This window comes from Scophthalmus maximus, chromosome 22 (assembly GCF_022379125.1).
Source record: "Scophthalmus maximus strain ysfricsl-2021 chromosome 22, ASM2237912v1, whole genome shotgun sequence".
NCBI classification, from domain to species: Eukaryota; Metazoa; Chordata; class Actinopteri; order Pleuronectiformes; family Scophthalmidae; genus Scophthalmus; species Scophthalmus maximus.
The window spans coordinates 12,246,567-12,272,608 of NC_061536.1; the positions used below are offsets into that span (position 1 = coordinate 12,246,567).

General features: G+C 41.7%; 2 protein-coding genes across 7 annotated transcripts; one reads left to right on the plus strand and one right to left on the minus strand.

Annotated features, from left to right (window-relative positions):
* The first annotated feature begins 16 nt into the window (after positions 1–16).
* fbxl6 (F-box and leucine-rich repeat protein 6) lies at positions 17–5,957 on the plus strand. 2 transcript variants are annotated; one of them, XM_035621308.2, is made up of 10 exons: positions 17–149; positions 1,122–1,734; positions 1,946–2,104; positions 2,231–2,294; positions 2,845–2,976; positions 3,049–3,156; positions 3,255–3,368; positions 3,877–4,162; positions 4,843–5,086; positions 5,245–5,957. In XM_035621308.2, exons 2-10 carry the CDS (start codon positions 1,196–1,198, stop codon positions 5,369–5,371), a joined length of 1,773 nt encoding a protein of 590 aa, XP_035477201.1. In that variant the 5' UTR covers positions 17–149; positions 1,122–1,195; the 3' UTR covers positions 5,372–5,957. The 2 variants fall into 2 exon arrangements, with proteins under 2 accessions (XP_035477201.1, XP_035477202.1); XM_035621309.2 differs by having other exon boundaries at positions 18–149; positions 3,931–4,162.
* A 2-nt stretch (positions 5,958–5,959) lies between these two features.
* eppk1 (epiplakin 1) lies at positions 5,960–25,046 on the minus strand. 5 transcript variants are annotated; one of them, XM_047330162.1, is made up of 4 exons: positions 24,903–25,046; positions 22,155–22,274; positions 12,984–21,898; positions 5,960–11,909 (listed from the first exon to the last, which is right to left on the minus strand). In XM_047330162.1, exons 3-4 carry the CDS (start codon positions 21,890–21,892, stop codon positions 6,641–6,643), a joined length of 14,178 nt encoding a protein of 4,725 aa, XP_047186118.1. In that variant the 5' UTR covers positions 21,893–21,898; positions 22,155–22,274; positions 24,903–25,046; the 3' UTR covers positions 5,960–6,640. The 5 variants fall into 5 exon arrangements, with proteins under 5 accessions (XP_047186118.1, XP_047186120.1, XP_047186119.1 ...); XM_047330164.1 differs by having other exon boundaries at positions 5,960–10,769; positions 11,910–21,898; XM_047330163.1 differs by having other exon boundaries at positions 5,960–9,737; positions 10,812–21,898.
* Positions 25,047–26,042: the final 996 nt, after the last annotated feature.

Here is a 26,042-nt window from a genome sequence, read left to right on the forward strand (position 1 = left end):
TGTTGTCGAGCTCTCCACCAATCGCAGAGGGGATGAAGAAATGTTTGTTTGCCAACCGCCAAAACAACCACAGAAGAAGAAGAAGAAGAGGAAATGCATTGTGGGAACCAGGAAGTTAGCAGTTAACTCTGAGCTAGCAACAGCTGCAGGTAATGTAGAAACAACAACACGGAGCGAGAAATGCTCGTTTTTATTCCAGAAAGTATTCCTCACACATTTTAGTAGTACTTGTTGACGTTGTGACGTTTCCCTGCTACGTTTTGTTGCACGGCGACTTGTGAAGTAGCTGTTTTGTATCACCGGTTAGCTTAATTGGCGTTTATCGAACAGCCAATCTGTTAATTTAGCAAAACAAAGTAACGTTGCCTTCAACTAAATGTTGATTCGACAACGTTTTTAAAAAAAGTATTTGTATATTGTTTGATAGTCTTTAAAATCGCCGGCAGTAATGAATGAATGGGTGAATGGACGTGGTTGTCTGAAGAGGTGGAGACAGATGTAAGAATTTGATGCATTCTTTTGTCCCAGTATATTTTTATATATATAATAATAATAATAATAATAACAATAACTTCCGACATTGCACAGGCGAAACTTGTGAGCAATGCATTAAAGAAAATATTGATCAGTAACAAATGAAAGAATTGTTTGCTGCAGCCTTGATACTCTTTATGCAGAGTTGCCTCTTCTTAAGAGTGCATTCATCTTATAATTAATGTTGCATTGAGGTTATATAAAAAAGCTGTAGTAAAAAAGTCTATAACAACATGAAATATATAGAAGGTAGTGAAGTATTTTCGTTATTGTAGTTCATTTTCACCACTGGATATTCCTGTTGTGTGCCACAAAAATATGCCAGATGCCATGTTGTGTATGTGTATCACAGATAAAGCCTCATTTATACAGATGTGTGTCACATCTGTACACTTGTGAATCACTAATTATCTCATACCAGTTTTTTTTAATTGTATTGGTTTTTGAACATATTTGAGTTTTGCTGTTTTCCTCATCATATATCCCTGGTGCAGGAAGTATTCTGCTGTATTGCACCAGATTGTGCAGCTGTGTGTCATTGTGGCCCTGATGTTAGATAACAGATGTTATCCTGATTCTATTTACAGATGCTGATATGTCACTTCTCTCCCGACGTCTGGTTTTCTTGGAATGCAGCCTCAAGGACTAGGTAGCATCCACGATGGATTCCTCTGGTGCAGAAGCGTCAACCCACAGTGAAAGCAAAGACAACATTGCACCAAGCACTTCAAATATACCAGGTCAGGGAGGAGATGGACCAAAGTCAAAGAAAGCATCGTTGAAGAGGAGTGCAGGTGAGCCGAAAAATGCAAAAAAAACAAAGAAGCAGAAGAAGGCCAGAGTCTCCAGGCCTGCCCAGCTCGGCTACACCGTCCACCAAGGGGAAGACATGCTTCTCGTCATATCGAGCAGCACGTCTCAGTACGATGGCTCAGCCTGGATGCCTCCGAAGAAGGGAAGAAAAAAGAAAAAGCTTGTTAAAGGAAAGTTAAAAGCCAAACCAATAAAGAAAAAAAAGACAGTCCGTGCCAAAGCCGCACTGGCAAATAATCCGGTTATCAAGACGCAGGAGGCCGCTGCTCCTTTTGTGCCACAGAAAGCAGTCGACCACAGATGGGGTGAGAGTCTCCCCGAGGAGGTGCTGATTAATATTTTTCAGATGGTGGTTGTCCAAGATGGCGCCGTGCCCTTTCTATGCAGGTAATCACATATTTTTCTATTGATCGATCAAAGATTTTGATTGAATAATTGTTTGAGCTCTGATTTAGTTACTTGGAGACACCTGAAAATACACAAAGTTTTGTTATCAGCATAAGTAATAATCATACGTTTCCTGATATCAATATAAACTTTAATCATTTTATTCCACACTGAACTAAATCCCTGTTTTCCGCCCGCGGTTCTGGTGCAGGGCGGGGAGAGTGTGTCGCCTGTGGAATGCTGCAGCCTCCAGTCCCGTCCTGTGGCGTCAGGTGACTGTAGGTCACTGCTGGATCGCACCAGGGAAAACACAGCTGCCCAAAACCGAACAGAAGATTAAGGGGACTTTTGACTGGCTGGCTTCAAACAGGTCTGTTGTATTAGTTTTAGAAAGATGTTTGACATGTCCATTATGTGAACTGTTATCTAGTTTGTGCTTATGTTTTTACTATTGTGTTGTAATGGAAGGAATAAACTGTAGTTTCTATTTCTTCAGATTTTCTCAACTGCGAGACTTTTCTCTCTGTCACTGGAAAAAGAACGTTGACTATGCCGTCGGGGTAAGTCAGATATAATACTAGTCTCTTTCAACTTTATTATTCGATGGTAATTATAACTTCAGTTGATGGATTTATCAAGTTTCAAAAATAATCTGGGAAAACTTGATGAACATTTTCTAGTTCTAGACTTTCAATGTGAGAATTTTTTCTTATTTTCTTTTTTGGAATGTTTATGATGGGCATTTTTTCCATTTCGATTTTCTTGTAAAAATGTATCAATTATATTATTATAAACATTTAAAAACATTAATCTGCAGATTCTCATGGAAGTAGTCATGCGTTACAGTCCTAATTAGCCCTATTTGACAGGTTTGTTATTAGGTAAGACATTGACAAAAATTATAGGAAGTACTTCCTATAATAATTATATATTATAAGAGGCATTTTAAAATATATATTTACATATTTTTGGGGACAATTATTTTCTTAACAAATTGCCCAATCAATAACACATTGCTGTTTTTTCTGCATACAAAGTATTGAACTTGTTTTCCAGTGTTAACTCTTGTATTTTTTATCTTTTTCTATTTGTGTTGTGATCATATTTTAGGTTGTCTCGCAGTTCTGCCCTCATCTCCGCTCCCTCGCGCTCTCTTACTGCACCGGCCTGACGGCGAGCGCCTTCCAAGTACTCGGTCTGCACAGCCGGTCGCTGCAGAGCATTAATCTCCAGTATTCAGAAGTACGTCTCAGGTCCAGTCACAGAGCACTTGTTAGTTTCATGGTTAGAAAAATTATGTTTTTTTTGCTGTAGTTTCAGGTTGAAGGTCTCCTGGAGTACCTGGAAAACCATGGGAGCCAGATCAAGCAGATGTGGCTCACTCACGGACTAAAGAATGACAGACTTCTTTCTGCCATAACCGTAAGCTTCTTTCCACGTGTCTTTTTTTAATTCATCAGTCAGAACCAGTAAGAACGAATGAAAGAACACTTAAAAAAACGTTGTGTTTGATTTGCCAGAGGGGATACTGTCCTGATTTGGAGTTCCTGGAGGTCAACACGAGGCTCGACAGTAAAGAATGTGAACTTTCCCTTTGCATCCAGGCACTACAGGGGGCATGCCCTAAACTCAAGGTAAAAGAAAAAAATAAAATTATGTGGATTTTGAGATGTAAAAATACAAAGGCATTTTTATAATAATGTTTTAACTGACACTGTTTATAAAAGGATCATTATAAATAATGAATTTAAGCTTAAATGAACATTTAAAATGAAATTCTGTTAGCGATGGAACATCTAAATATTAGCCGATTGACAGAAAAGAAATTAGATATTCATTTGATATTTTGTTTTCTTCATTTTTTTTGATACCAGCATTTCAGATGAGTAGAATGTGATGCTTCTCTTTGTTTATAGATCATTGTCAACTGAATGTCTTTTGGACTTTAAAAATATCTTATAAAATATAATGGGCATTTTCGTTATTACCTTTTTTAAATGTACATTGCGTAGACAAACAATTAAACAAGGAAATACTAATTTTAACGATTGATAATGAAACCAATCAATAGTTGCAACCTCTTAAGTCTGTCTCGTCCACTGTAAATTACTTGTACTCACCTGCCTGCATGCGATGAATCAGTATCCCACCGTGTTGACCCACGGAACGAGTACATCTATCGTAAATTCCGATCAGACCTTCCGGATGCTGAACGTCAGACTTCGGCACAAAACGATGCGCAGTGCTGCTGATTCAGCGTTGGGCTTCCCACTGCTGGAGGAGCTATGTATGGCGACCACGTCGTATTCCTACATGACCGACAAGGACTTGTTGGACACTCTGTTCGGCTCCACGAGGCTGCGGGTGCTGGACTTGCGAGGCTGTACCAGAATAACACCGTCGGGTCTCGCTGCGTTACCCTGTCTCGGTAGGCCTAATGTATGAAATGCTATGCTTTCCCTTTGTTGAATGATGGTTATGAAGTGACATCATTGTGATTTATTAATGAGATGTTATTGGAGCCCATGCTGAAAGGCTTAGTTTGATAATTTTAGAGTTGCAACATCGATTAGTAATCGATTAGTAATCGACTACTAAATTAATCGGCAACTATTTTGATAATCGATTAATCGGTTCAAGTAGTTTTTATGAGGAATAAAAAGTCATAATCCTCTGATTTCAGCTTCTTAAATGTGAATTTTTTCTGGTTTCTTTTCTCCTCTGTGACAGCGAACTAAATATCTTTGGCGTGTGGAGAAAAAAAAACATCAACTTGGGGGTTTGGGGAAACACAATCAACATTTTCCCCATTTTATGGACCAAAAAACTAATCTATTAATCGAGAAAATAATCGTCAGATTAAACGATAATGAAAGTAATCGTTAGTTGCAGCCCTAGACGATTTTCATATTTAGTACAACGGTGTGAAAAATTTACTGGAACCATAGAAACACACTTATTTACTTTTGTAAATGTTGAGTAATTATTTCGAATTAAACTGAATTAAAAATACCCATGTGTGTTTGCAATATCAATGATCTATATTTGCCTTTCAAAGCCCAAATATTCATTAATACTTCCCTCTTTACTTTCTCTGTGATTTGGCAGAGCTCGAGTGTCTCTTCTGGGGACACTATTACAGCAGCCACGTCGGCTCGTCGGCACCTAAGAAGGGACTTCACCAGGTGACCCAGAAGTGGAGTCAGACTTTGCAGCAGCTTGACATTGCTAATCAACTCTTCACCGAGGAAGACCTGGAGATAGCCATGAGATACCTCGCCCAGGCAACAGAGGCGGACACCCTGCGCTCACTCAACCTGAGTGGGACGAGGGTCACGCCACCTGCTCTCAGGTACCCGGTGTATAATAGTCCCTCTTATTTCTGCCACTCCAGACTTCTAAGGAGTCTGCAGATATACAGAACTGAGCATGACTCAAGCGTTCACATTTGTAAGTCCTGAGCGCTGCAGATTTTTACATTATCTTTCTTGTCTGTACTTTATCTTGCAGGTCAGTCATCAGCCAATTGACGGCTCTTAGTTACCTCAACCTTTCATCCTGCCGCTATCTCCCAAGAGGACTTAAGAAAATTTACCGTGGCCAAGAAGACATTCGCCAGCTGCTGGACAAACTATAGTAGCACTGACACTCATTTGGTTCCAAAAATGTATTTTCACTCTCTCACATGTCTTTTAACATTCCTCTTTGTATATTATGTTGTTTAAGTAATGAGGTTATTTTACACTTTGTTTAATTGTAAATGTTGCTTTATATGTATATTGTTCATGTTAACACAAAACAAATGCAGAAACTAAGGGTTTGAAAAAACCTGATTCAAATACATTTACACTACCAGTCATACGTTTTGGAACACCTTCATTGTCTTTCTCACTGAAATTTGTCTCAATGTAAGACAAACACACTTCTCTCCACAACGGACATTGTTGGCCTAACTCTGTTGCGAAGGTTCCCACAAAGGTGTTGCACTTGTGGGTTGCTTCACATTCTGTCTAGTTCATATCAAACCACCTCCATGGGGTTTAAGTCTGGAAACGGTGCTGGTCTTTTCCATCAAGTGAACCCACGTCCTAGTTTTTCCTTAATGTTTTCTGTCATCTTGCCGTACGAAGAACCCCTTTACAGTCTAACTTACATTAGAGAGTCTTGTACACAATGATATAACATTTTTGCAAGTATTAAAACTATTGATGAAAAAAAAAAAAGCTTTAGTATTCATATGTCATTTATTGGGCCACAGTTTGATCAGGAAAGATTTACCATATTACTTAAAACACATACAAAGCTTTTGCCCAGATGCTGTAATACATTATGACCAGTGTAAAAATTCTCAAATCCATTGAGCCCACATATCAAGAAACATTAGTGATAAATCAGGAAGTAGCATGAATCCAAACAGTATTATACATCAGTTTCTACCAGGCATATAGTCAAAGAAGATTAGAAGTAGGTAAAACAAAGATTGAAAACCAGTAAAAACCAAAGCCACAAATATATATTACACTTATGAAAGTGACACATTTTTTTCACAACATAAATTTGGCATTTGGCTAAACACAGGTAAAAAACAATAGTATTAAACCTGTCAAATTTGTATGTGGCATTTAGAATCTTCTGTCTACATTTAAGGACAGGTATATTAATTTAGATCACAGTTTTCACAGTGGCTGAATTCCTATTTGGTGTCAGTGCCACAGCTCTGTTTTTTTATGCTGGCTCAAAGGAACAATTGGACCAATCAAAGAAAGTGGTGATCAAAACTTAAAAAAGCAAATCCTCCTATGATACCATAGAAAACATTTTTGCAGTACAGTATACATATAAAGTATTTTTCACTCCATATTCTGTATGGACAACATGAACTTAAGACTAAAACTAATTTTTTCCTTCACCTGCGCAAGGGGAGTAAGCTAAGACCTGTAATAGGATCAGTGACACATCTTTCTACCAGCTGGAGATAGGTGAGGTTCTCTTTAGTGTTGGGGTCGAAGAAGCCCTTGGTGTCATCATCAGGATCAGACAAGATCTGGTTCATTTCTTCATCAAAGTAACCTCTTTCATATGCCACTTGCACAGGCACTCTGTGACTGTAGACTGGATCAATTATGCCTCCTGTGGCAATTTGCGCTTCGAGAAGACGAATTCCATGATCTTTCACAATGAGATCTTTTTTCAAGGCCTGGAATAGAGAAATTGTGTTTCCAGTGTAGGGATCCTTGTATCCTGTGACGGCTCTTTCTGCTGAAAGCAGTTTGTTTTTCCACTCATTGCCAAGCACTCTTTGAGCAACAGCCTCGTCTACTGACAGTTTCTTGTTGTTCACTGGGTCAATGACAAAGCCAGTAGCAGCTTGGGCTTCCAGCAAAACCAGAGAAGTACCAGGGGTCAGCAAGCCTTTGCTTTTGGCTTCGTAGATACTCAGGGTCTCTTTGGTGGACTGCAGGTACACTCCTGCAATGCTGTTGGTCCCCTCAAGGTACTTACGCACTGAGTCCATTTCACTGATTTCTGTCACTGTGACTTTTCCAGACTTAAGACCTTTGTAGAGGTCCTCAGTGATGATCTTCGATTCAAGCAGCTCATTAGCAGTGACATCCTTCCTGATTCCATGGAACGATGGAACTTGACTTGTCTCTGTGATTGTAGTGGTGGTGATGGTAGATTTTGTTGTGCTGCTGTCCACTTTGGTTTCTGGTGGTTGGCATGTGACAATTGTTGTGGATGATGTTTTTGTTGTGCTGCTGTCCACTTTGGTTTCTGGTGGTTGGCATGTTACAATTGTTGTGGATGAGGTTTTTGTTTGCTGCTGAATGATTGTCAGAATAATTTCCAGAAAGTGTTCAATTGTGATTGATCCAGACTTGTACTGTTGCACAAGGTCTCTCCTCTTTTCCTCAGAGATGTATTTGGAGTAAAGCAGATCCCAGAGACACACTGTTTCTCCTTGGTATTTTCCTCCTGCTCCGGTTGTTGTGGTAGATTTCAGAATGAGCTTTGTAGCCTCATCAACAAAGAAATAGAACTCTCCTTTCTTCACAATCACCAGTAAACTTAAGCCTGTGATGGGATCAATGACACATCTCTCTACCAGCTGAAGATAGGTGAGGTTCTCTTTAGTGTTGGGGTCGAAGAAGCCCTTGGTGTCATCATCAGGATCAGACAAGATCTGGTTCATTTCTTCATCAAAGTAACCTCTTTCATATGCCACTTGGACAGGCACTCTGTGACTGTACACTGGATCAATTATGCCTCCTGTGGCAATTTGCGCTTCGAGAAGACGAATTCCATGATCTTTCACAATGAGATCTTTTTTCAAGGCCTGGAATAGAGAAATTGTGTTTCCAGTGTAGGGATCCTTGTATCCTGTGACGGCTCTTTCTGCTGAAAGCAGTTTGTTTTTCCACTCATTGCCAAGCACTCTTTGAGCAACAGCCTCGTCTACTGACAGTTTCTTGTTGTTCACTGGGTCAATGACAAAGCCAGTAGCAGCTTGGGCTTCCAGCAAAACCAGAGAAGTACCAGGGGTCAGCAAGCCTTTGCTTTTGGCTTCGTAGATACTCAGGGTCTCTTTGGTGGACTGCAGGTACACTCCTGCAATGCTGTTGGTCCCCTCAAGGTACTTACGCACTGAGTCCATTTCACTGATTTCTGTCACTGTGACTTTTCCAGACTTAAGACCTTTGTAGAGGTCCTCAGTGATGATCTTTGATTCAAGCAGCTCATTAGCAGTGACATCCTTCCTGATTCCATGGAACGATGGAACTTGACTTGTCTCTGTGATTGTAGTGGTGGTGATGGTAGATTTTGTTGTGCTGCTGTCCGCTTTGGTTTCTGGTGGTTGGCATGTGACAATTGTTGTGGATGATGTTTTTGTTGTGCTGCTGTCCACTTTGTTTTCTGGTGGTTGGCATGTTACAATTGTTCTGGATGAGGTTTTTGTTTGCTGCTGAATGATTGTCAGAATAATTTCCAGAAAGCGTTCAATTGTGATTGATCCAGACTTGTACTGTTGCACAAGGTCTCTCCTCTTTTCCTCAGAGATGTATTTGGAGTAAAGCAGATCCCAGAGACACACTGTTTTTCCTTGGTATTTTCCTCCTGCTCCGGTTGTTGTGGTAGATTTCAGAATGAGCTTTGTAGCCTCATCAACAAAGAAATAGAACTCTCCTTTCTTCACAATCACCAGTAAACTTAAGCCTGTGATGGGATCAATGACACATCTCTCTACCAGCTGAAGATAGGTGAGGTTCTCTTTAGTGTTGGGGTCGAAGAAGCCCTTGGTGTCATCATCAGGATCAGACAAGATCTGGTTCATTTCTTCATCAAAGTAACCTCTTTCATATGCCACTTGCACAGGCACTCTGTGACTGTAGACTGGATCAATTATGCCTCCTGTGGCAATTTGCGCTTCGAGAAGACGAATTCCATGATCTTTCACAATGAGATCTTTTTTCAAGGCCTGGAATAAAGAAATTGTTTTTCCAGTATAGGGATCCTTGTATCCTGTGACAGCTCTTTCTGCTGAAAGCAGTTTGTTTTTCCACTCATTGCCAAGCACTCTTTGAGCAACAGCCTCGTCTACTGACAGTTTCTTGTTGTTCACTGGGTCAATGACAAAGCCAGTAGCAGCTTGGGCTTCCAGCAAAACCAGAGAAGTACCAGGGGTCAGCAAGCCTTTGCTTTTGGCTTCGTAGATACTCAGGGTCTCTTTGGTGGACTGCAGGTACACTCCTCCAATGCTGTTGGTCCCCTCAAGGTACTTACGCACTGAGTCCATTTCACTGATTTCTGTCACTGTGACTTTTCCAGACTTAAGACCTTTGTAGAGGTCCTCAGTGATGATCTTTGATTCAAGCAGCTCATTAGCAGTGACATCCTTCCTGATTCCATGGAACGATGGAACTTGACTTGTCTCTGTGATTGTAGTGGTGGTGATGGTAGATTTTGTTGTGCTGCTGTCCACTTTGGTTTCTGGTGGTTGGCATGTGACAATTGTTGTGGATGAGGTTTTTGTTTGCTGCTGAATGATTGTCAGAATAATTTCCAGAAAGCGTTCAATTGTGATTGATCCAGACTTGTACTGTTGCACAAGGTCTCTCCTCTTTTCCTCAGAGATGTATTTGGAGTAAAGCAGATCCCAGAGACACACTGTTTTTCCTTGGTATTTTCCTCCTGCTCCGGTTGTTGTGGTAGATTTCAGAATGAGCTTTGTAGCCTCATCAACAAAGAAATAGAACTCTCCTTTCTTCACAATCACCAGTAAACTTAAGCCTGTGATGGGATCAATGACACATCTCTCTACCAGCTGAAGATAGGTGAGGTTCTCTTTAGTGTTGGGGTCGAAGAAGCCCTTGGTGTCATCATCAGGATCAGACAAGATCTGGTTCATTTCTTCATCAAAGTAACCTCTTTCATATGCCACTTGCACAGGCACTCTGTGACTGTAGACTGGATCAATTATGCCTCCTGTGGCAATTTGCGCTTCGAGAAGACGAATTCCATGATCTTTCACAATGAGATCTTTTTTCAAGGCCTGGAATAAAGAAATTGTTTTTCCAGTATAGGGATCCTTGTATCCTGTGACAGCTCTTTCTGCTGAAAGCAGTTTGTTTTTCCACTCATTGCCAAGCACTCTTTGAGCAACAGCCTCGTCTACTGACAGTTTCTTGTTGTTCACTGGGTCAATGACAAAGCCAGTAGCAGCTTGGGCTTCCAGCAAAACCAGAGAAGTACCAGGGGTCAGCAAGCCTTTGCTTTTGGCTTCGTAGATACTCAGGGTCTCTTTGGTGGACTGCAGGTACACTCCTGCAATGCTGTTGGTCCCCTCAAGGTACTTACGCACTGAGTCCATTTCACTGATTTCTGTCACTGTGACTTTTCCAGACTTAAGACCTTTGTAGAGGTCCTCAGTGATGATCTTTGATTCAAGAAGCTCATTAGCAGTGACATCCTTCCTGATTCCATGGAACGATGGAACTTGACTTGTCTCTGTGATTGTAGTGGTGGTGATGGTAGATTTTGTTGTGCTGCTGTCCGCTTTGGTTTCTGGTGGTTGGCATGTGACAATTGTTGTGGATGATGTTTTTGTTGTGCTGCTGTCCACTTTGTTTTCTGGTGGTTGGCATGTTACAATTGTTCTGGATGAGGTTTTTGTTTGCTGCTGAATGATTGTCAGAATAATTTCCAGAAAGCGTTCAATTGTGATTGATCCAGACTTGTACTGTTGCACAAGGTCTCTCCTCTTTTCCTCAGAGATGTATTTGGAGTAAAGCAGATCCCAGAGACACACTGTTTTTCCTTGGTATTTTCCTCCTGCTCCGGTTGTTGTGGTAGATTTCAGAATGAGCTTTGTAGCCTCATCAACAAAGAAATAGAACTCTCCTTTCTTCACAATCACCAGTAAACTTAAGCCTGTGATGGGATCAATGACACATCTCTCTACCAGCTGAAGATAGGTGAGGTTCTCTTTAGTGTTGGGGTCGAAGAAGCCCTTGGTGTCATCATCAGGATCAGACAAGATCTGGTTCATTTCTTCATCAAAGTAACCTCTTTCATATGCCACTTGCACAGGCACTCTGTGACTGTAGACTGGATCAATTATGCCTCCTGTGGCAATTTGCGCTTCGAGAAGACGAATTCCATGATCTTTCACAATGAGATCTTTTTTCAAGGCCTGGAATAAAGAAATTGTTTTTCCAGTATAGGGATCCTTGTATCCTGTGACAGCTCTTTCTGCTGAAAGCAGTTTGTTTTTCCACTCATTGCCAAGCACTCTTTGAGCAACAGCCTCGTCTACTGACAGTTTCTTGTTGTTCACTGGGTCAATGACAAAGCCAGTAGCAGCTTGGGCTTCCAGCAAAACCAGAGAAGTACCAGGGGTCAGCAAGCCTTTGCTTTTGGCTTCGTAGATACTCAGGGTCTCTTTGGTGGACTGCAGGTACACTCCTGCAATGCTGTTGGTCCCCTCAAGGTACTTACGCACTGAGTCCATTTCACTGATTTCTGTCACTGTGACTTTTCCAGACTTAAGACCTTTGTAGAGGTCCTCAGTGATGATCTTTGATTCAAGAAGCTCATTAGCAGTGACATCCTTCCTGATTCCATGGAACGATGGAACTTGACTTGTCTCTGTGATTGTAGTGGTGGTGATGGTAGATTTTGTTGTGCTGCTGTCCACTTTGGTTTCTGGTGGTTGGCATGTGACAATTGTTGTGGATGAGGTTTTTGTTTGCTGCTGAATGATTGTCAGAATAATTTCCAGAAAGCGTTCAATTGTGATTGATCCAGACTTGTACTGTTGCACAAGGTCTCTCCTCTTTTCCTCAGAGATGTATTTGGAGTAAAGCAGATCCCAGAGACACACTGTTTTTCCTTGGTATTTTCCTCCTGCTCCGGTTGTTGTGGTAGATTTCAGAATGAGCTTTGTAGCCTCATCAACAAAGAAATAGAACTCTCCTTTCTTCACAATCACCAGTAAACTTAAGCCTGTGATGGGATCAATGACACATCTCTCTACCAGCTGAAGATAGGTGAGGTTCTCTTTAGTGTTGGGGTCGAAGAAGCCCTTGGTGTCATCATCAGGATCAGACAAGATCTGGTTCATTTCTTCATCAAAGTAACCTCTTTCATATGCCACTTGCACAGGCACTCTGTGACTGTAGACTGGATCAATTATGCCTCCTGTGGCAATTTGCGCTTCGAGAAGACGAATTCCATGATCTTTCACAATGAGATCTTTTTTCAAGGCCTGGAATAAAGAAATTGTTTTTCCAGTATAGGGATCCTTGTATCCTGTGACAGCTCTTTCTGCTGAAAGCAGTTTGTTTTTCCACTCATTGCCAAGCACTCTTTGAGCAACAGCCTCGTCTACTGACAGTTTCTTGTTGTTCACTGGGTCAATGACAAAGCCAGTAGCAGCTTGGGCTTCCAGCAAAACCAGAGAAGTACCAGGGGTCAGCAAGCCTTTGCTTTTGGCTTCGTAGATACTCAGGGTCTCTTTGGTGGACTGCAGGTACACTCCTGCAATGCTGTTGGTCCCCTCAAGGTACTTACGCACTGAGTCCATTTCACTGATTTCTGTCACTGTGACTTTTCCAGACTTAAGACCTTTGTAGAGGTCCTCAGTGATGATCTTTGATTCAAGAAGCTCATTAGCAGTGACATCCTTCCTGATTCCATGGAACGATGGAACTTGACTTGTCTCTGTGATTGTAGTGGTGGTGATGGTAGATTTTGTTGTGCTGCTGTCCGCTTTGGTTTCTGGTGGTTGGCATGTGACAATTGTTGTGGATGATGTTTTTGTTGTGCTGCTGTCCAGTTTGTTTTCTGGTGGTTGGCATGTTACAATTGTTCTGGATGAGGTTTTTGTTTGCTGCTGAATGATTGTCAGAATAATTTCCAGAAAGCGTTCAATTGTGATTGATCCAGACTTGTACTGTTGCACAAGGTCTCTCCTCTTTTCCTCAGAGATGTATTTGGAGTAAAGCAGATCCCAGAGACACACTGTTTTTCCTTGGTATTTTCCTCCTGCTCCGGTTGTTGTGGTAGATTTCAGAATGAGCTTTGTAGCCTCATCAACAAAGAAATAGAACTCTCCTTTCTTCACAATCACCAGTAAACTTAAGCCTGTGATGGGATCAATGACACATCTCTCTACCAGCTGAAGATAGGTGAGGTTCTCTTTAGTGTTGGGGTCGAAGAAGCCCTTGGTGTCATCATCAGGATCAGACAAGATCTGGTTCATTTCTTCATCAAAGTAACCTCTTTCATATGCCACTTGCACAGGCACTCTGTGACTGTAGACTGGATCAATTATGCCTCCTGTGGCAATTTGCGCTTCGAGAAGACGAATTCCATGATCTTTCACAATGAGATCTTTTTTCAAGGCCTGGAATAAAGAAATTGTTTTTCCAGTATAGGGATCCTTGTATCCTGTGACAGCTCTTTCTGCTGAAAGCAGTTTGTTTTTCCACTCATTGCCAAGCACTCTTTGAGCAACAGCCTCGTCTACTGACAGTTTCTTGTTGTTCACTGGGTCAATGACAAAGCCAGTAGCAGCTTGGGCTTCCAGCAAAACCAGAGAAGTACCAGGGGTCAGCAAGCCTTTGCTTTTGGCTTCGTAGATACTCAGGGTCTCTTTGGTGGACTGCAGGTACACTCCTGCAATGCTGTTGGTCCCCTCAAGGTACTTACGCACTGAGTCCATTTCACTGATTTCTGTCACTGTGACTTTTCCAGACTTAAGACCTTTGTAGAGGTCCTCAGTGATGATCTTTGATTCAAGCAGCTCATTAGCAGTGACATCCTTCCTGATTCCATGGAACGATGGAACTTGACTTGTCTCTGTGATTGTAGTGGTGGTGATGGTAGATTTTGTTGTGCTGCTGTCCACTTTGGTTTCTGGTGGTTGGCATGTGACAATTGTTGTGGATGAGGTTTTTGTTTGCTGCTGAATGATTGTCAGAATAATTTCCAGAAAGCGTTCAATTGTGATTGATCCAGACTTGTACTGTTGCACAAGGTCTCTCCTCTTTTCCTCAGAGATGTATTTGGAGTAAAGCAGATCCCAGAGACACACTGTTTTTCCTTGGTATTTTCCTCCTGCTCCGGTTGTTGTGGTAGATTTCAGAATGAGCTTTGTAGCCTCATCAACAAAGAAATAGAACTCTCCTTTCTTCACAATCACCAGTAAACTTAAGCCTGTGATGGGATCAATGACACATCTCTCTACCAGCTGAAGATAGGTGAGGTTCTCTTTAGTGTTGGGGTCGAAGAAGCCCTTGGTGTCATCATCAGGATCAGACAAGATCTGGTTCATTTCTTCATCAAAGTAACCTCTTTCATATGCCACTTGCACAGGCACTCTGTGACTGTAGACTGGATCAATTATGCCTCCTGTGGCAATTTGCGCTTCGAGAAGACGAATTCCATGATCTTTCACAATGAGATCTTTTTTCAAGGCCTGGAATAAAGAAATTGTTTTTCCAGTATAGGGATCCTTGTATCCTGTGACAGCTCTTTCTGCTGAAAGCAGTTTGTTTTTCCACTCATTGCCAAGCACTCTTTGAGCAACAGCCTCGTCTACTGACAGTTTCTTGTTGTTCACTGGGTCAATGACAAAGCCAGTAGCAGCTTGGGCTTCCAGCAAAACCAGAGAAGTACCAGGGGTCAGCAAGCCTTTGCTTTTGGCTTCGTAGATACTCAGGGTCTCTTTGGTGGACTGCAGGTACACTCCTGCAATGCTGTTGGTCCCCTCAAGGTACTTACGCACTGAGTCCATTTCACTGATTTCTGTCACTGTGACTTTTCCAGACTTAAGACCTTTGTAGAGGTCCTCAGTGATGATCTTTGATTCAAGAAGCTCATTAGCAGTGACATCCTTCCTGATTCCATGGAACGATGGAACTTGACTTGTCTCTGTGATTGTAGTGGTGGTGATGGTAGATTTTGTTGTGCTGCTGTCCGCTTTGGTTTCTGGTGGTTGGCATGTGACAATTGTTGTGGATGATGTTTTTGTTGTGCTGCTGTCCAGTTTGTTTTCTGGTGGTTGGCATGTTACAATTGTTCTGGATGAGGTTTTTGTTTGCTGCTGAATGATTGTCAGAATAATTTCCAGAAAGCGTTCAATTGTGATTGATCCAGACTTGTACTGTTGCACAAGGTCTCTCCTCTTTTCCTCAGAGATGTATTTGGAGTAAAGCAGATCCCAGAGACACACTGTTTTTCCTTGGTATTTTCCTCCTGCTCCGGTTGTTGTGGTAGATTTCAGAATGAGCTTTGTAGCCTCATCAACAAAGAAATAGAACTCTCCTTTCTTCACAATCACCAGTAAACTTAAGCCTGTGATGGGATCAATGACACATCTCTCTACCAGCTGAAGATAGGTGAGGTTCTCTTTAGTGTTGGGGTCGAAGAAGCCCTTGGTGTCATCATCAGGATCAGACAAGATCTGGTTCATTTCTTCATCAAAGTAACCTCTTTCATATGCCACTTGCACAGGCACTCTGTGACTGTAGACTGGATCAATTATGCCTCCTGTGGCAATTTGCGCTTCGAGAAGACGAATTCCATGATCTTTCACAATGAGATCTTTTTTCAAGGCCTGGAATAAAGAAATTGTTTTTCCAGTATAGGGATCCTTGTATCCTGTGACAGCTCTTTCTGCTGAAAGCAGTTTGTTTTTCCACTCATTGCCAAGCACTCTTTGAGCAACAGCCTCGTCTACTGACAGTTTCTTGTTGTTCACTGGGTCAATGACAAAGCCAGTAGCAGCTTGGGCTTCCAGCAAAACCAGAGAAGTACCAGGGGTCAGCAAGCCTTTGCTTTTGGCTTCGTAGATACTCAGGGTCTCTTTGGTGGACTGCAGGTACACTCCTGCAATGCTGTTGGTCCCCTCAAGGTACTTACGCACTGAGTCCATTTCACTGATTTCTGTCACTGTGACTTTTCCAGACTTAAGACCTTTGTAGAGGTCCTCAGTGATGATCTTTGATTCAAGCAGCTCATTAGCAGTGACATCCTTCCTGATTCCATGGAACGATGGAACTTGACTTGTCTCTGTGATTGTAGTGGTGGTGATGGTAGATTTTGTTGTGCTGCTGTCCACTTTGGTTTCTGGTGGTTGGCATGTGACAATTGTTGTGGATGAGGTTTTTGTTTGCTGCTGAATGACTGTCAGAATAATTTCCAGAAAGCGTTCAATTGTGATTGATCCAGACTTGTACTGTTGCACAAGCTCTCTCCTCTTTTCCTCAGAGATGTATTTGGAGTAAAGCAGATCCCACAGACACACTGTTTTTCCTTGGTATTTTCCTCCTGCTCTGGTTGTTGTGGTAGATTTCAGAATGAGCTTTGTAGCCTCATCAACAAAGAAATAGAACTCTCCTTTCTTCACAATCACCAGTAAACTTAGGCCTGTGATGGGATCAATGACACATCTCTCTACCAGCTGGAGATAGGTGAGGTTCTCATGTGTGTTGGGGTCGAAGAAGCCCTTGGTGTCATCATCAGGATCAGACAAGATCTGGTTCATTTCTTCATCAAAGTAACCCCTTTGGTATGCCACCTGGACAGGCACCCTGTGACTGTGGATCGGGTCAATTATGCCCCCTGTTGCAATTTGCGCTTCAAGAAGCCGAATTCCATGATCCTTGACAATAAGATCCTTTTGCAAGGCCTGGAACAAAGAAATTGTGTTTCCAGTGTATGGGTCTTTATATCCTGTAACCGCCCTTTCCGCTGAAAGCAGTTTGTTTTTCCACTCATTGCCAACCACTCCTTGAGCTGCAGCTTCCTCCACAGAAAGTTTTTTGTTGTTCACTGGGTCTATGACAAAACCAGTTGCTGCTTGGGCTTCCAACAGCACAAGAGATGTACCAGGAGTTAGCAGCCCTCTTGTTTTGGCTTCATAGATGCTTAGAACTTTCTTTGTAGATTCAACTCGGACACCTGCTATACAATTTGTAGCTCCAAGGTACTTTTGAATTGACTCCATTTTGTCAACATTCTCTTCTGTTACCTCTCCTTGTATGATCTGTGTAAAAAGCTCTTTTGAGATTATCTTTGACTCATACAATTCACTGGCTGAGACCTGCTTTCTTAGTCCTTTGAACTTTTTTTCTTTGGATGATACCTCTGTAATGATAACTGTGAGTATTTCAATGATGTCCCCTATTTTCAGGGCTCCTGTCTCATATTGTTGAATGAGCTGCTTCCTTTTTTGTTCTGATATGTATTCAGAGAGCAACACGTCCCACATTTTCACCTCTTCATTTTTATACTTTCCCGCATTCATGGTAAAAGTTGTGTTTTTGAAAGCAAGCTCAATTTGTTCATCTGTATGGAACACATCGGACTTCTCTTCATGCAGGGCTAGAAGAAGTAGCCCAGTTTCAGGATCATTCTCACATTGATTTATCAGCTGACGATAAGAGACGTTTTCTTTTGTATTTGGGTCAAAGAATCCCTTTGAATCCTTAGTGGGGTTCAACAGAATTTTGCTCATCTCTTCATCAAGATAGCCCTTTTTAATTGCAACATGGACAGGTAGCCGGTGGCTTAGATTCGGGTCAATGATTCCTCCAGTTGCCATCTGTGCTTCAAGAAGACGAATGCCATCATTTCTTTGAATCAGCTGTTCGTTCATCGCCTCAAACAGTGATATTGTTGCATCTGTATATGGATCTTTATAGCCAGTGACAGCTCGTTCAGCTGAGAGAAGGTGCTCGTGTACATCTGGTCCAATTACTTTCTCTCTTGCTGCCTCATCAACAGCATAGAACTTGTTTTTCAGTGGATCAATCACCCATCCTGTTGCAGCCTGTGCTTCAAGCAGTAGAAGTGCAATACCAGGTGTCAACAGATCTTCGGTTTTTGCTTCATAAATGCTCATTACTTTCTTGGATGGATGAACCTTAATTCCAGCAATGCTTCCAGTCCCCTTCAGGTATCCTCTCACTGATTCACGTTGGGTCACTGCTTCAAGAGTAAGCTTTCTGTCTTTTACCTGTTTGAATGTATCCACATCAATGATATCAGAATTCAGAAGCTGTTGTGCAGAGACAGGCTTTCTCAGGCCTATTATCATTTCAGCCGTTTCACTCTTTTCCAGTTTTTCAATGGTGGAAATCACTTGTGTGATTATGGTTTCAGTGGTTATCTTCTTTGTTCCGTATTTTTCAATGAATTCCAGCCGCTGTTCCTCAGTGAAGTACCTAGAGTGAATCAGGTCCCATAAAGAAACTGATTTTCCTGAGTAGCGTGCTACAGATATGTTTACAACTGTCTTTTTAAACTCTTGCTTTATCTCTGTGTCAGTATACATTTTTGTATTTGTTCCAGAAGCTCTTTGTGTGTTATTCAGTGGCAAGAGACACAGTCCAGTTTCCTTGTCTTTAACACATCTGCCTAGCATCTCCATGTATGTCAAATTGTCTTGTGTCTTTGGGTCAAAAAATCCTTTTGTGTCATCAGTTGGATCTGTCAGGATTTCATTAAGTTCTGCATCAAAATATCCTTTCCTGTAGGCAACCTCGAGGGGTAGGTGAAGACACTTTAATGGATCGATGATGCCACCTGTAGCGATCTGGGCCTCAAGTAAACGGATGCCATGCTGCTTGACAATTAAATCCTTTTGCAAGGCTTGGAAGAGTGAGATCTTTTGACCAGTGTATGGATCTGTGTAACCAGTGACAGCCCTCTCTGCAGACAAAAGATTTTCATATATATGTGGACCAATTACCTTTTCTCTGAGAGCATGTTCCACTGTAAGTTTTTTGTTCTTCAGGGGATCGACAATGAACCCTGTGGCTGCTTGTGCTTCAAGGAGGCAAAGGGCAGTGCAAGGTGTGAGAATACCAATTCTCTGTGCCTCATAGATGCTGAACTTCTGATTGGAAGGTTGCAGTATCACCCCGGCTACACAGCTTTTTCCTTGTAGGTAGTCCCTCACACTGTCCATGTTGGTCACATCAGTGCTTGTCAGCTGTCCATGGATCAGGCTGTTGTATGTTTCTTCATTCACAATTTCAAGCTCCAAAAGATCCACAACAGAGACCTCTCCTCTGAGACCTTGAAAGTTCAACCCTTCTTGCTTTTTTATCTCCTTATTCTCAATGATCTCGAGAATGGTCACAATGAGTTGCTCAATTGTGATTTTCCTGGACTTGAAGAGCTTGAAAAACTCTTGTCGTTTGTCCTCAGACAGATACTCTGAATTGATAAGATCCCACAGTGTTGTGTGTTTGCCCTTGAACCTGCCATACTTAACAGTAACATTTGTTTTGAATTGTTCTCGGAGATTATCATCAATGTTAATTTTTTTACTTTTTCCTTTGAGTGGCAAGAGACACAGACCTGTACTGGGATCTGTGACACATCTGTGTATAAGCTGCAGGTATGTCAGGTTCTCATGGGTGTTAGGGTCAAAAAATCCTTTGGTGTCATCACTTGGATCGCTCAAGATGTCATTCATTTCCTCATTGAAGTACCCCCTCTTGTAGGCCACGTGGACAGGAATCCGATGGCTGTTCACTGGGTCTATGATCCCACCAGTGGCAATTTGTGCCTCCAGGAGACGAATTCCATGGTCTTTTACGATTAGATCTTTTTGCATTGCTTGGAACAAAGAAATAATTTTTCCATCATATGGATCCTTGTACCCAGTGACTGCTTTCTCTGCTGAGCGCAGCTTTTGACAGATATCAGGCCCAACAATGTTTGCTTTGACAGCATCATCCACTGAAAACTTTCTGTTTCCAATAGGGTCAATAATGAACCCTGTTGCTGCCTGTGCCTCCAGCAGAATCAGAGCAGTTCCTGGCATCAGCTTTCCTTTCTGTCTGGCCTGGTAGATGGTCATGACTTGAGAATCAGGAAGCAGAATACCTGCAATACTGTCTTTCCCCTGCAGGTACATATTTACATTTTCATCCTCCATCATGTCTTTCACTGACTTTTTCCCCTTTTTCAGATCCTCAAGGACCTCTTCACTTATGATATCTGCCTCCAAAAGCTGCTTGGCAGTGACAGTTTCTCTGATACCCTCAAAAACAACTTTAGTTGTTTTCACAGACTTCTCTATGACTTCCATGACTGTTTTAATGATCATCTTGATATTGAGCTTCCCCTCTCTATACTTCTGACTGAAGTTGCATCTCTGCTGTTCATCAAAGTATTCTGACATCAGCAGTTCCCACAGAGATACTGTCATTCCCATGTACTTCCCACATGTCACTTGCACCTTTGTTTCTTTGAAGGTCATTTTTGTTTCGTAGTCAATGAAGTTGAAATTCAGCCTGTCTGACTTACCATGGAGTGGGAGGAGGCACAGTCCAGTGACAGGATCAGTGACGCACCTTTCCATCAGCTGAAGATAGGTAAGATTATCTTCTGTATTTGGATCAAAAAACCCTCTTGTGTCATCCCCTGCATCCTCAAGTATAGCATTCATTTCTTCATCAAAGTAACCTCTCTTGAAGGCCACTTCTGTGGGAAGTCTGTGGCTGTTGATTGGGTCTATTATTCCACCTGTAGCAATTTGCGCTTCAAGTAGGCGAATGCCATGCTCCTTTACAATGAGGTCTTTCGACAGTGCTTGAAACAGAGATATGGTTTCACTTGTGTATGGATCTTTGTATCCAGTTACTGCTCTCTCAGCAGAACGCAGTTTTGCATGATATTCTGGGCCAAAAAGTTTGTTCTTGATGGCCTCATCCACAGTAAACTTTTTATTTTCTACTGGATCAATCATGAATCCAGTTGCAGCTTGTGCCTCCAGTAGAACTAGGGCTGTCCCAGGCATCAGTATTCCTTGTTTCATAGCTTGATAAATGCTCATTCTCTGATTGGATGAGAGTACAGCAATACCTGCAATACTGCCTTTGCCCTGCAGGTATTCTTTCACTGTTTCCATCAACAACACATCCTGAGTTGTGGTTTTCCCCTTTTGTAGATCATCAAATGTTTCCTGGTCGATGATCTTTGATTCAAAGAGTTCAGTGGAGGAAATGCCTCTTCGCAGTCCTTTGAAGGTGATGCAGAGGGGAAGGAGCAACAGGCCCGTGTCTGGCTCCACAGTGCATTTCTCTAGGAGGTTTTGGTAATTGAGAGTCTCTTGTGAACTTGGATTGTAGAAAACTTTGAGCTCGGACATATGGTCATTTAGCAAACCCTTCTCATAGTAGCCTCTTTGAATTGCCGATTCAACAGAAATGTTTGATTTCTCAGTGGGATCAATCAGGCCTTGCGTGGCTATCTGCGCTTCCAGCAGCCTTAATCCATTATCTCTTGGGACCAAATCTTTTTGCATAGCTTGGAATAGAGATATTATTTGGTTGGTGTAGGGGTCTACATAGCCACTGATTGCTTTCTCTGCTGTGAGGAGTTTCTCTTTCATCTCCGGTCCAACTATTCCCTCTTTAACAGCATCTGCAACGGGAAGTGTTCTGTTGTTCATTGGGTCTACAATGCCCACTGTGGCAGCTTGCGCCTCAAGCAGGGCTAATGCAGTCCCTGGTTTAAGCAGACGTTTTTTCATGGCTTGATATATGGTTATCTTCTCCTTGGTCTTCTCCAGAAAAATGCCAGCCACAGGTCTATGGACCTCAGTGTGGCCATTTTGCTTCATGTCTTGACCGTCCATCTTGATCTAAAGAATTGTATAACACAGAAACAGTTGCTTAAATTGGTTTGATTATTTTACAGCATTGCCTGTAAATTACACAAAAAAATTTTTTTGTTTGTTAGAGATAGGTTTGTTTAATTTATGCCGGACTGTTAGTTTTCCCCACTTTCAGTGAAACTGAAAATATTCTTGTTGATAATGATAACATCAATGATCTGAACTTTAATTGCACCGATGAGGTTTTACAATACATGGTATGTGTTCCAACTTCATAACAAACCTTATAGTCTCACTATGGGTCTTTGGGCAGCCCCAGATCCTTCCACGCCCCGGGCAGTTCCAAAATCCAGGATAAAGGCCAAAGGCGCTCAGCCTTCAAAACCTCGCCCTTATAGAGATACTGTAAGGCAAGCAAAATAAATGTAGTCTTTGTCAACTCTCCTCACAAATATGTTCATGATTGACATTGTAATTATTATATACTGTCTGCTTTTTTTATTGTGTACTCTGAATACTCACTCGACCAGTTTGTTTACCTAGATTTTTAATAGCAGTAGTAGTTAACAACAAAGACAGAAATCAACAAAGACAAATTTACAAGGATTAGATTCCAATTGAAACCTTTGTTCTATATTACATAATCTATCCACCTTAATTCCAAGTATTCTTCGTACATAGTTCATGCATAAGTTCTTGGTGCACATGGATAAGAAATATTGTAATTCTTTGATGAATTAAATTTTTCATACAATTTCCCCTGCACACAATAACAAAAGAAATTGGCCTCTGGAAGATCACAAACATGTGTCACGAGCACCATGTACAGTATTTCCTTTGGCACGTTATGACATAATGCTTCAGAACTAGAACAGCCACATGCCCTGTGTTGCAACAACATACATGGAATTACTGGAAACACAAAAACGATGCCCTTCTTAACCCTTTAAACCTCATCATTATAAGTCTGTTGAAAGGTCACTGGCATTGTTTGACATGATGTCATTGCCGCTGTAAGAGTGACTGTAATCAGTTTCAGGGTGCGGAGGGGGAGTCAACCATGAAGCTCCCAAACCTACTCTCTGTTTTAATACTCAACGGAGAGGGGAAACTTGGATCATAGACAAGGTATTTCCACTTGTTACTTTCTTCAGGAATAATCCCCCCCCCCCCCCCCCCCCCCCCCCCCCCCCCCCCCCCCACCTTAATTAGCTTCACTGCGCGAGAAGGATATCGGGTTTTGAAGCATTCTTCACAATAGCCTGTGAGCACCTTGCAGTTAAAAATAGTGCTCCCCTGTCATTCATAATCCCAGTGGAATAAAGGTGTGAACTGTTTTTCACCGAACACAGTGCAACAACGAAAAGGTCACGATGGTGCTACGACATCACGGCTGTGAGAACCTACAGGTCAACTAAAAACAAAGAAACGTCTGCCAGTATAAAATAGACTGAAGCTTTTAACATTTGCACAATGGCAGCAGTCATCTGGTGCAGCGGTATCTCTGCACAATGTTGTGTTTGAGTTTGCCACCCACTTTGTTAATGTTTGACTTTTTTTTAAAGTTGTTGAACATCCACTTTGACTTGTGCGATTGCTTATCATACCATAAATGCAAATAGCCTGCATTAGCTGCATGAAGCTTCATAGTTCCGACAGCGGTTTGCATAATATAACATCTTTATTTACTGTGCAGATGCTTTTAGTACCTTGGCAAATTCAATTTCCTTCCCTGAAGTAGATAAAGGCTATAAACACATAAATGCAATTTCATCTTGGCAAAAATAAGTTTTTTAATTTCACTGCTGGTGACAGAATACTTTGATATGGTTTGCATTGGTCTGTTTAGGTACCTTGGTATATACTACTAGTTAAAATTCTGATTAGGATGCAATTAATCTCAGTTATTGTCCTCATTAATGGTTTACTACGTAAAACATTGGAAAATAATGAAATTTCTGTGTTTTAGAGCCAAAGATGATTTATCAATACGTCTTATTTTCTCTGACAAACAGTCCCAAACCCAAACATTTTTCAATTTACTTAAATGTTGAGCAAGGAGAAGACAGTGTGTGAGCCCCATGGAACTTTATAGCCTTTGGCATTTTTGTAAGAGAAAGGACTTTGGCAAATAATCAATTTTAAATTGTTGCTTCACAATTAGCTGTAATCATTGCAGCTCCAATTATAATGACATCACTTCTTAATTCAAATGGTCATGAGTGTCCGTATCGACTTTTTAAAATACCTTCATAGTTATTAAGAAAAATATAATGTGTTGCTTAGAATTTTTCTTTGGATTGACTGTCACTGGTTTACAGCAGTAGAACAAAAGTGAATGACTTTGACTGATTTCAGGTTTGACGCATTTGTCAGAAGAGATTACAGGATTTGTCTAACCGTAGCTTCAACACAGCCAAGAAACTGTCTGAGTGACAAACCGTCTGGTTTTCTAGCTGGGAGGAAAAAAAGAGAAAGAGAAATCGGAAGATAAGCTGCCACAGTGTAAATGAGGTCTTTGCTCTGCCCCTCAGGGTTTCATTTAAAGTAAAAGAGGAATGAATGAGGCCACTGAGTATTGTTGGAGTTGCGGAGTTGTTAACACAGACACAATGTTGACTTGTAGATTATAATTTTTTTTTACTGGCCTCACTTGTGTAAAACATTGTGGTTTCAACAGTGGTCAAAGGTAATCGGCGAGGAATGTTTGGTTTTCCCTTTTATCAGAGGGGTGTTGGCCGATCAGCGCAGCCTACACACACACTCTTCACTTTTTCTGTGGTTTTACTCTGGATTCAGTCACAGCCTCTCGGGAAGAAGGGGCTTTTCCTTGAGACGACTGATCCTTTTTTCTTTAGGGCTCAGAGACAAATGGAACAAAATGCTGAATTCCCCATCACCAATCTTTTTTTTTTTTTTTAAACCGACCGATTTGCACAGACCTGTTCATGATCCTGAACACATATTATGTGACAACACTCATTCAGACAAAGCGCTAAAAAAAACAAAAAAAAGCATCAACTGCTCTTACCTGAGTGTCCTGGAATGCAGCAAAGTCCCAGCTCCGAGCTGCTCCGGTTTGCAGTCTGACTCAGCTGCTGTGAGAGACTTGTGTGATTTTGAAGTTCCCCGACCATCTCAGAGGCAGCTCTCCCTGCTCACTTGTCAGATATACAGCAGGTCAAGCTGTTAAGTCCCACCCCGTCCACAGGAACAGCCTCCTTGACTCAAAAAGTGTCACAGCGGCGGCCGCAGAGATCCCTGCACTGAAGCCCGAGATACCAGGAATTCCTGTTGACTTCCTGAGAGCCGTCTCTATTGTGCCCTAAAACAATAACGGCGAACAAATTGAACACGTCTAACTGTACTAAAGGTCGCGGCGATTCAATAAAAAATGACAATCGCGTAACCAAACATTAACATAAACCTTAGGTCTGGTCAAATGTTTTGGGGTCTTTTATTGATGTTCAGTTAATTATTCATCTATCCACAATGTACAGACAGGGGGCAAATTAAGGGAAAAACTTAGATAAGCATTTCATTGTGCCTCGGTATTGATTGTACAAGTCTGAAACCATTCTTTCAAAAACAATGTTCCCTCATTAGCCGTGAGGTGAGTTGAGATCTGGTGACTGAGGGGGGCCACAGCTTTTACCTCGCATCATTATCATACTCGTCAAACCATTCAGTGACGGTCACCGTGTCCCACCATTCATTTTTCAGGTTTTTCCTGTAATTCCTTTAACACCCCTCTGTATGGCCTACATAACTTTTGTGCAAACTTATCTTGCTTATCTAAGCAGCCAGTTCTGTGACAAGCAGAGCCAGATGCCCCGTGTTTCCAGAGAACCGAGCTTCCGTCAGATTTGGCAGGTTTTCAACAGAGAATACCAAAACGCCTGGGTCAGGTCAGACTGGCTTTTTTTTGTTGTTTTTGCGTCAATTAAAAAAAAAAAAATTAAACTGCGTCAGAAAACAACACAACCTGTACAGAGACCATCTGTTGTTGGCTGCAAAAACCAGATGCGGAGACGTTAGTCACGTTTCAATGACATCGTCGATCGGTGACTAACAGTTGGGAAGAAAACATTTTGTGCAACCGATAGCTTCACCTGGTGAAGTAATTGCACAATATGAAGAGTGAGAGCTCTTTGGAAAAGAGAAGGCTCTT